Source organism: Xenia sp. Carnegie-2017, unplaced genomic scaffold (genome assembly GCF_021976095.1).
Source record: "Xenia sp. Carnegie-2017 unplaced genomic scaffold, XeniaSp_v1 HiC_scaffold_23, whole genome shotgun sequence".
In the NCBI taxonomy this organism is placed as follows: domain Eukaryota; kingdom Metazoa; phylum Cnidaria; class Anthozoa; order Malacalcyonacea; family Xeniidae; genus Xenia; species Xenia sp. Carnegie-2017.
Genome location: NW_025813486.1, coordinates 15,670,025 through 15,680,661, shown reverse-complemented (window position 1 = coordinate 15,680,661; position 10,637 = coordinate 15,670,025). Strand labels below are relative to the sequence as shown.

At 33.4% G+C, this 10,637-nt stretch overlaps 1 protein-coding gene and 1 long non-coding RNA gene across 3 annotated transcripts; one reads left to right on the top strand and one right to left on the bottom strand.

The window, feature by feature from the left end:
• The first annotated feature begins 324 nt into the window (after nucleotides 1–324).
• LOC124448565 lies at nucleotides 325–2,195 on the top strand. 2 transcript variants are annotated; one of them, XR_006949147.1, is made up of 4 exons: nucleotides 325–1,155; nucleotides 1,305–1,396; nucleotides 1,662–1,769; nucleotides 1,898–2,195. It is a non-coding gene; the product is annotated as an uncharacterized LOC124448565 (long non-coding RNA). The 2 variants fall into 2 exon arrangements; XR_006949148.1 differs by having other exon boundaries at nucleotides 1,305–1,404.
• Nucleotides 2,196–3,037: 842 nt separating this feature from the next.
• On the bottom strand, nucleotides 3,038–5,753 carry LOC124449223. The gene is made up of 4 exons (XM_047000164.1): nucleotides 5,750–5,753; nucleotides 4,415–4,656; nucleotides 4,198–4,329; nucleotides 3,038–3,274 (listed from the first exon to the last, which is right to left on the bottom strand). The coding sequence occupies exons 1-4, from the start codon at nucleotides 5,751–5,753 to the stop codon at nucleotides 3,038–3,040; spliced, it is 615 nt and encodes a 204-aa protein (XP_046856120.1).
• Nucleotides 5,754–10,637: the final 4,884 nt, after the last annotated feature.

The following is a 10,637-nucleotide window of genomic DNA, read 5'->3' as shown; positions in this document are numbered from 1 at the left end:
GGATGTGTAGAGGATACTGACATAAGAGTGCTTGCCAAGAAATGTTTGCTGTCAACCAATGGATGTTAAATTGTGGCTTCAGCACTTGACGCAAATTTCTGTGAACAGGAAAGGAGTTGCTGGAAAAGCAAAAGCAACAAGAGAAAAGCGGAGCAAGGGAAAGTAACTCAGGAACGAATTTCTTTTACTACATTTATTTTTTATAGGAACTCTCATATATCTTGTTTAATAAAGTAGGAAAAAGTGTTCCTAATTTTCGTAATTTAAAATTAATTGGTCCCGGAGCGGGGCATTTGCCATTGGCAGCTTGCCCGGGGGCTGAGTATTTGCCTTTATGCCTTTCCCCGGCAGCGGGGAAATTGAACTATTAAAACGAAAAAAATCAAATGCCCGGCCATATTCCCGGGGGGGGATGGTAACTCTTGGAATTGACTCATGCATTACCTACAAGTCTACAACCCTAAAACATGGCAGACAGGTTATACTTTGTAAGACACCTTCGCAACTCTATTTTGGGTTGTATTGTTGACCTCGAAGGAAGTCCAGATCGGGATTTTTGCGTTTTTCGTATTGATTCTCTTTACCATACAACGTTGCCATTTGCTGAAGTATTCGAGCTTGAAGAGGCTGTTCTGCAGTTAATCTCAAACGCAATAGAACTTTTAAATGTCGATGTTCATCATGATATTAATCCATCTTCTTCATTGAACTGCCCTCAAGTTTTCAGTGGCACACTAGGGCGACCAATGTATGAAGTAAACGAAGATATTCAGCGTTATTTCTTGGATAAGTGTTTTACAGTGAAAGATACGGCAAATCTTCTGGGAGTCAGCAAAAGAACCATTGAAAGGAGGATGAACGAGTTTGGTTAATCAGTTTCTAATTGTTATTTTGACGTTAACGATAGAGATTTCGAGTTGGTCATAAGAAACTTAACGAACGAGTTTCCCAATCTTGGCTACAAACGTATGTCAGGATTGCTGTTAGCAAGAGGTTTGCGAATTCAGCAGGACAGGATTCGTGAAATGATGCGAAGAGTTGATCCACAGGGTACATTGTTTCGTGCTTTGTCTCTTAGAGCAGTGCACAGACGTAAATATCATGTTACTAGCCCATTATCACTTTGGCATGTTGATGGAATCACAAATTGATTAGGTGGGCTACTAAAAATACCTATTTTGGGGCGTTAATAAATCTCAGTTTTGCATACAAATGTGCTAGTAGTTTCATATTTTTTAATGGAGATTTGTGACTCATGCAGGAATAGACAGCTATTTACGTTTGCTGGTATTTATTTGCTGTAGCACAAACCATCGAGCTGAAACTGTTCTAAATCTATTTCTATCTGGTGTATCTCAATATGGACTGCCATCCAGAGTAAGAACAGATAAAGGAGGTGAAAATGTTGGTATTGCTCAATTTATGTTAAACCACCATTTGCAAGGGCCCTGTTGTGGCAGTCATATTACCGGATGAAGTGTGCACAACCAACGGATTGAGCGCTTTTGGCGAGATCTTTTTGTTGGTTGTACAAGTCTTTTTTATCATTTATTCTATCATATGGAAAGTAATAGAATATTGGATCCATCAAATGAAGAACATGTGTTTTCATTGCATTATGTGTTTTGTCGAATTATTAACAGAAATTGGAAATTTTCCAGGAAGGTTACAATAGATCTCCCATAAGAACAGAAAGAAATTTATCACCTGAACAGCTATGGATCCAAGGATCCTGCTAAGCCAATAATTCAAATGACCATATACAGCAGGTATTTTTATGCAATAACTCATGACTTTACTTTTAGATAACACTTTACATTATAATCATCACACTGGATCCAAAGCTAATTGATGTATGTTGAAGTCAGAATCTAATTTAATGTTCCAATTCACTAAGGTAAACCAAGAATTTCCACGCACCTTTACACAAAACTACACATGTCATGAAACAGATCAGCAGCAAGTGATTGTTCAATTGAATGAAATAGATCTTGATGAGCTGCAAAGAACCTGTTGGTGTCAATTCAGATAATACAAAAAAAGATATGTTTTTTTTTTTTTTTTTTTTATAATGCTATAAATTTTTCATTATGTTGATTATTCAAACATTTTAGCAGAAAACATTTTTTAGCACCTAAATGCTGATGCACTATCAGAACAAAATTTAATGAAACATTAACAAATTCACTTTAAGTTTTTAACTATAAAAATGATATCCAAAACAAAGAATAAAAATATTTCAATTTAGTGCATCATCATTATTAGCTGTAACAAGCTATGTTATTGCTGAAAGAGATGTATAAACTGTTCCAGATCAAATATTGGTAAATCCTTTTGAACCAAATTGCAAAGTTCTATCTAGTTTAGCTTTCAGTTCATCAAAATTTTCATAACATGGAAGAACTAACAAATGAAAACAAGTTCTACTTTCTGGGGGCAGATTACGATCGAGTTGATTGTGGAAAAAGTTATGGTTGAACAACATCTTTGTGTTTTTTCAGGAAATCAACCAATCCAAACTCATTCATTCCATCAGCTAAATCTTGCAACTCTAATTTTCTACGAGTAATGACAGCATGTATTATGATTTGCTGGGCAATAACATGACGATTTGCACCAGAGAATGATGTATCTAAAATTGAAGCTTCAGCTCTGTACTGAGGTAAAACATCTTTCAATGCAGTTCCAGGAGCTTCATCTTTGCCAAGGCTGTTCAACTATGTCATAAAACACATGATTAGCTCAAACAAAATACTGAAAGGCAATGCTCAGATGCAATAAAACTTTTCAAACCTCATTCAATGCAATCCTCAGGTCAATGTCAGGTATATCCATAACTTCTACTAAAGGAATCTCATCTTTGTCACATACCAAATAATCAACAACTACTTTAGAAATTCCAAATAGTGGTGATCCAGCATGTAGGAAAGATTGTGCAATCATTCTTCCAATGCACAGAAGCCTGTACTTCTTAAAAGTGAGTTGGCTACAGGAACTTTATGTTTTGGACCTTTCTTCACCATCCATTGGAAAACCATCAAGAATCATTTTCATTACTAGGCTGAAAAGTTTTCGCATGGACCACTGCCAACTGAAGTTTCCTTTTCAAACTTTCCACTGAACCGAGCACACAACTTACTACTGTGATTCTTGTAAATTCCCAAAATGTCATTGGCGAAGTTACTTGCCATGCGGTTGACATAAACTCGAAAAACTGGACTGTCACTGACAATTGTAGCATCTCAATACTCTTCAATGACAGTCTTCTTTTGTTCTTAAACAGAAAACCAGTCAAATGATTACTGTAGCAATACAACCCAGCAAGTATTTGTTAGACTAAGCTTACCAATATCACAACTTCTACACCTAAGCACAACATGCAAAAATCACAATAAACATGTTCAACTTTGTTCATATTGAGACCAAACTGTGCTGCAGGAGCATATTGCCAGTTAAAACAACAAGCTAAAAGTCATGCATGAAGCAAAGCATCATTTTTAACCAATCAAGAAAACTATATCAAATCATTTAAAACTCGTTTTTTTTGAAAATAATTAAGATAAATGCTGCAATTATGATGCATTTATGAGTGTTTAGCAGCATGTATGTACCTATTAATTTCTTCATACCTTCTTGCAGAAGAACTGCTGTTGCCTGTTGAAGATTTTCTGAATCTGAGTCTGCGCTATCAAGTATCAACTGCACCATAATTAGGCATCTCCTCTTAAAGTAATATTCCTTTGCCTTTATAATTGAAGTTATATGTATAAACATATTAATTCATTCATTATCTGGAGGTAGTTATTAAAAAAATGAAAAATAAAATATTTGTCTTTTCACACCACCATTCAGCCTCAAAGGAGTCTATGCTACGACCAAAATATATTGATAATCTCATACATGGAACTTTATATAATGATGTAAGTACTTACTGTGATCCAACAATGATGAAACTGCCACTTCAATGTCTCCCTCACAAACTCTTACAGCTTCTTCTATGGTAGTATCATGAAAGTCAGGAAACATTTCATGCAATTCAGACCTTAATGAAGTTCCAGAAAAACTTGCCTGTTAAAAGATTATTCATATTATCTGAGATACAAAACTTTCAATTTTCAAAATAGTAGGTGAACGAAAAACAGTGTGACATTTTCACAGTAAATGTGTAATAGGAATTAATGCAAGCTTATAGCATACATTGATCTTGACCTTCTTAAATTGTTTATGGTGATTGTCCATTCCACATTCAACCATATGATTCCTGATTGAATTCATTGGGATCTGCACTGAACAATTTAAGCATTTCACTGTTGGTCCAATAGATATATCCTAGCAAAAACAATGTATGTATACATATAACATTTCCTGTCTAATAATTTATCCCTTAAATTACTCAAAGCTATGAATACAGTACCTCGTTTTCTGGAGCATCTCCTGCATGAGCGTGATCCTTCGTTTCCAAGGATGAGGAATCTAGATCAGCTTGAACTGGTCTAATATATGCAATTGCCTGCCCTAGACCAGAACTATCACGAAGAAAGTGGACAGAATATCCAATATTTGGTGGAGGGGTAATAAGATACAAATCTTTGAGTGATAAACCAGTCCTTAATATCTCCAAACCACCGCCTGATACCAGCCGGGGATAGATCTCTTCTAAATTAAATGTCAATTCACAACATATAAAATGGAAAGGCCATAAAGTTTGTGTCTATGTAAACATTTGTACTGAGATTGATGATGACTTGATGCAGATGTGAAGCATTAAACTGAATAAGCCATTGGGTTTTATATAACATAATGTTTAAATCATGTCATATCTTTATCAAAATATTTTAGTTGAGTGTTGTTTAAATGTTACTAATATCTAATGCACTATACTGAAGCATTAAAGATTCAGTGATGAAACCTTTAAAATTACGGTACTGTATATTTCTTATATATTTCTTATATTTCTTTAAGAACAGTTTGAGCTTATTTACCTATTAGAGTACAGAATGGGATTTATCATATGCATCATTGCTGCTTTTTAAATAAATGTTTTTCACTTTTCAAAGCTTTTCTACAAATATTTTGCTTCTTATTTCTTTTCATGAGATTCATGATATAGAGGTAATATAATCCAATAACTTTATAATTTCTAGAAAGCTTTTAAGCTTCTAGCATAAAAGTACACTATAGGTATTTAATTCATTTGGTTTTATTGCCTTGTTATGACATATCCATATGCATTTCATCATTCATGTATGAAGAAAACACCAAATGTGGATACTCAGAGAACAAAATGCACTACCAACTGCTTATGAAATTTATTATTGAAGTGAAAACTGTGTTAATAATTCAAATTGTGCACTTATATTGAAAATATAGGAAAAACAAAACAAAGTGAAAAAGAAGGGTAGAAGTATTAAAACTAAAAATGAATTATAAACACCATTGGAAGCATAAGTGTTTTGATGATTATTTGCATTTTGCCCAATTTATATATCAATACAACAAAATCAAAATGTGCTACAACTTTACAAGTATTTGATGCAGTTGCACTTCAGAACATCACAAAAAGGTTACTTAAAGTAATTTCTATACAATATTGTTTGTTTTCATTTACCAAACCTATGCAGACTTGAGTCTTTTTGAAATTTCATATGAAACTCAATTACAGAAAATCCGTAAATATCCAGAGATTTAATATTTACTTTTTTAAAGAAAAAAGTAAAACTCCTACAATTGTGGCGCAAAAAGCCATTACCCATTGCATGAAAAGAAGCAGAATAGCAATGATAAAAAATAAGCTAACTTCTCTCTCGTGAACCACTGTGGAGATGAACTATGATATACTTTTTTGTATAGACTAAAGAGTTTAATCGATCAAACAAGTTTGGTAAGAAAACGACGCATATCTGCATTCATAGATGTGTAGCCGACATATAGCTCTTTCGTCGATAGTTATAAATACATCCTCGTAGGAGCCGATAACTGGAAAGCTAGGTTGACTCGCTGTTACGAATTGTAGGTTTTTAACGTGATTTTCATCAAAAAATTGCTTGCCAAATCCCAAATACACACATACATTTTCCTCACTTTTTCCTCAGGAGGGAGTGGGAAATTGTGAAATTTTCGGAAAAGCGGTCAATTTCGGTAAATCTCAGCGGCAACGGACGAAATCCGCCATTTTTTTGGCGTCATCAGATATCTAAGGCCGCGCTTGAGATAGCCGCTCCAGTTTTTATAGAACTCAATGATAATAACTGGAGGGGAAACGTCAACAAAATTAGTATAAATTATTAGCGCGCGGCCGCGTGGTCAAAAACCATAGACATAGTAGGACCATTGAGTTCTATAATAACTGGAGGGGAAACGTCAACAAAATTAGTATAAATTATTAGCGCGCGGCCGCGTGGTCAAAAACATGGCGGATTTTGGTGGTCAAAGTCAGCGGAGAGACGCGGGCTCATGAAATAAAATTTTTGTCGCCCACCCTGATTTGACCACCACGATTGCGAGTATAGAAAATATCAGAACTATTTATTTTCCTAACATAAACACTTTTTTAAAACTTTATTTATTAAACTGCCAACTTTTGTGGTTTGCGGATGCTGAAATAGCGACAGAAAAGGGAACATTTCTTGACTCCGGTAAGTAGCACAGTATTAGTTTTACTATTTTGTTTTAACACGATACTTGAAGAGTGTTTCTACTACTAAGTTTTAATTTAAAGTTATTTTGGTCCAGTCTTGTTTGTTCTTCACTTAATCGCTCGCCAGACGTGGCGAAGCTGTCAATTTTTATCGAGTTTTGCATCCATCTTGTATCATGATCAAGGCATCAAGCTAAACTCTCTTGATTTGAATTGAGTTTACCTCCCAAAATGGGGCATAATTTGTTCATGTTTTTTGAAAAGATGAAGGGAAAGTTTACAACAGAGTTGTGTTGAAATTGAATGCAGTGCCATGCAAAATTAATGAGAACTATGGTATATGTTGTATAATAAAAATAACTATTAAACTGTTTGCCTGCTCAATTTGACTGACTGTATAGTGTAGACAATTATAATGAGATTGGAAAGTTGGATTTATGCAAACAATTTTAAAATACTACTTAGCGTTTCTGTAAATGAAGTATTTATTGTTATAGTAAACAGGTTAATACTTCAAAACCAAGATAAAAGTAGTGTGTTGAACAATGTGCTAAGATTTGTTTCTACCTTGAAATTTTTGTTCAACAGTAGCTTATGATTATATCATTAATATGCATGAAAAATTAAACATATTATTGTCTCATCTCATCAAATCCATACTTGGTATGATTCCAGGTGATCCACAAATTCACATCAGATGCATTGGTTACAATGAAGTTGAATGTAGAAGAAGCAAAATAGATGGCAAAGAAATTCTTTGTGTCTTATGAAGAATTAGTAGAAATCAATAAAAGAATTCTTTAAACAAATTGTAAACAAATTTAAATTTGCTCATGGTCAAGCAACCTAGTCAAAGAAGCAAAGTCTGTCTTCAACATGTGACCTTTCCAATTATTTAGTTTCTTTGTAGAAAATACTATTTTCGAGAAACTTGATTTGTAAGTCTTTTATTAATATTTTTTTACCAAGAGATAAAAAAAATAATTCAAAGGCTTGATGTAAAATACAAAGATTTAACTAGTTGTTTATCATTTAATTCCCAAATGTTAGTTTGTACATATAAATAATTAGTATTGGTAGCTGTAAGTTGTTTAAGCAAAACAGAAGAGTAGTAGTGCTCGAAGGGGTTAGCATTTTAGCAAACTGTAAGTAATGCACAATAATATCTATAGAACTTGATAAATTTCTTCACCTACACTGTCAAATAACTATTTACTTTCATTTAAAGACAGTGTTTTTGTCAGAGAAACCAATGCACTTTAGTTTCCAAGTTTGTAATTTCAATGGAAAATTAATGTAGTTCTGTTCAGTAATAGATCCAAGATTCTGCCAAGCTGTTTACAAAATACAAATTACCAAGCAACAGTGTCATGGTGTTTTGAATTTTTTTCTTTTTTGTAGCTCTTCTAGTTCAACATACTTTCTTTATGCGTTTTCAGTAGATTTATCAGGTAATGACAATACACTTATACTTATCCATGGTAAATTTTTTAGTTGACTTATGTCGTAGGACTGAAGCAAACATTTTCTCGCTTCCTTAGGAGCATTTTTACACAGATTTATCCATTTGAAGCAAGAAAAATAGTTGCACCAAACTGTTTACAAACAGTCAAACACACAAAAGCATGAAATAATGCATAAGTTTGACGAAATTGACAGGTCTAGTAAAGAATGCCGTTTGATTTTCACTTTTAAAAGGCTAAAATGTCATAAAATAACTTAAATGTTACATCCAAAATATGCGTTCTCTACCGTCGATTTTCTTTATTTTGATGTGTGTCTGTACTGTGTTTTCACGCAATGCTAAAGCATTATTTTCACATGATATGCTGTCGGTATCGTAATTGTTTTTTCTCACTTGTTTTCGTTCATACAAACAGTATTAGAAATCAGGAGGAGTGAATATTGAAAAAATTTTAAAGTGGAAGTTTTGACCACCAAAATCCGCCATTACCGCCATGTTTTTGACCACGAGGCCGAGGCCCCTATGCCCCTCCAGGTCTTATAGAGCTCAATGAGTAGGACTAGATTGCTAACGAGCCGCCATATTGCGTGACATCCATGATAAATCGGGAAACATTACATCCATTGAGTTCTATAAGACCTGGAGGGGAAACGTCATCAAAATTACTATAAATTATTATCGCACGGCCGCGTGGTCAAAAACATGGCGGATTTTGGTTGTCAAAGTCAGCGGAAAGACGCGGGCTCATAAAATGAAATTTTTTTCGCCCACCCGGATTTGACAACCACAATTGCGATTATATAAAATATCAATGCCAAGCTCAAAAACTTTAGAAATTTTATCTTTAAAACATGCTGCAAACCTGTTTGGTATACGGATGCTGAAGTAATGCCAGAAAAGGAAACATTTCATGACACCGGTAAGCAACGTAAGATTGTGTACTATTTAAAGTGTTTAGTGTTTTGTTTTAAGTCAATACTTGAAGTGTGATGGCATATATTTTGTGAATGTTTTACTCCTAAGTTATAATTTAAGTTATGTTTATCCAGTCTTATTTGTTCTTTACTTAATCGATTGCTAGACGAGGCAAAGCAATCAGTTCTTATCGAGATATGCATATCTTAAAACTCCTTGTTTCAACTGAGTTGAAATGGAGGATTTTTCATGATATTTTTCTGAAAATATGAAGCAAATATTAAGATCAGAGCTGTATTGAAATCAAATGCAGTGCAGGATTAATTAATGAGCTCTTTGGTACATGTCGTACAATAAAAATACCTGTATTAAACAGCTAGCCTGGACAATTTGACAGATTATGGACAATCTTGATGATGGTGTGTTAAGGTTTGCTTTTTGCTAAAAGTTTTATAAATGCCATCTGGTGTTTCTGTAAGTGAACTGTTTGTTGTAGTAAACAGGTTAGTACATCAAAATCAAGATAAAAACTACTTTGTTCAATAATGTGCCAAATTATGCTCCTACCTTGAAATATTTGCTCAAGATAAGCTTATTATGATGACATGAAACATTAAATATAGTATTGCATCATCTGACAAAATCCATACATTTTTCAATTCCAGGTGATTAAAATTCACATAAGATGCATTGGTTGCAATGAAGTTGAATGTGGAACAAGCAAAAATTGATGGCAAAAACTTTTATGTCTTGAAGAATTATTATATCATTTAAAAGAATAAGAGTAGCAATCTAGTAAAAGAAGCGACATCTGTTTTCAACATGAGACTTTTCAATTATGTATAGTTTCTTTGTACAAAATACTATTTTATATAAACTTGATTTTTAAGTCATTCACTGATATTTTTACCAAAAGATGAAAACAAAAATTCAAAGGCATAATGTACAAAAGTTTGTCAAGTTGTTTGAACCTAGAAAAATTAGTATAGGTAACTGCAATTTGTAAGGACACAAGAGAAAAGTAGTGCAAGAAGGTTAGCATTTTTTAAAATTAATAAGTTCTTCTTGACATACATTACACAAGGCCATAATATTATAAATAATGACTGTACAATATCAATTATACAACATGCTAAATATCTTCACCTACATTATAATTATTTAAACAGATTTGCCTTCATGCAGCAATAAGAAAAGTGTTATGTCAGAGAAACCAATGCACTTTAATTTATGAAATCATTATTTTCAATGGGAAATTAATGTAGTTCTGTTCAGTAGTAGATCCATGGTTGTCAATGACAATCCAGCTTCTAATATCTTGGCTCAAAACAGAACCAGCAACATGATTATAGAATTTCTGAATTTCGTTCTTTTGCTCTCCTAGTTCAAGATATTTTCTTCATAAGTTCTCAGTAGATTTATCAGAATATCATAATACTTTATAAGACACCCAGAATCAATTCTACCAAAAAACTCAAAAAATTACATACCTACTTATAATATATTTCCAGTCGACTTAAGTCGTAGGGGTAAGCTAACTTTTCTAACTCCTTTTGGACGTTTTAACTAAGATTTACCCATCTATTCAAGAAAGACAGTTGCACCAAGCTGTTATCAAAC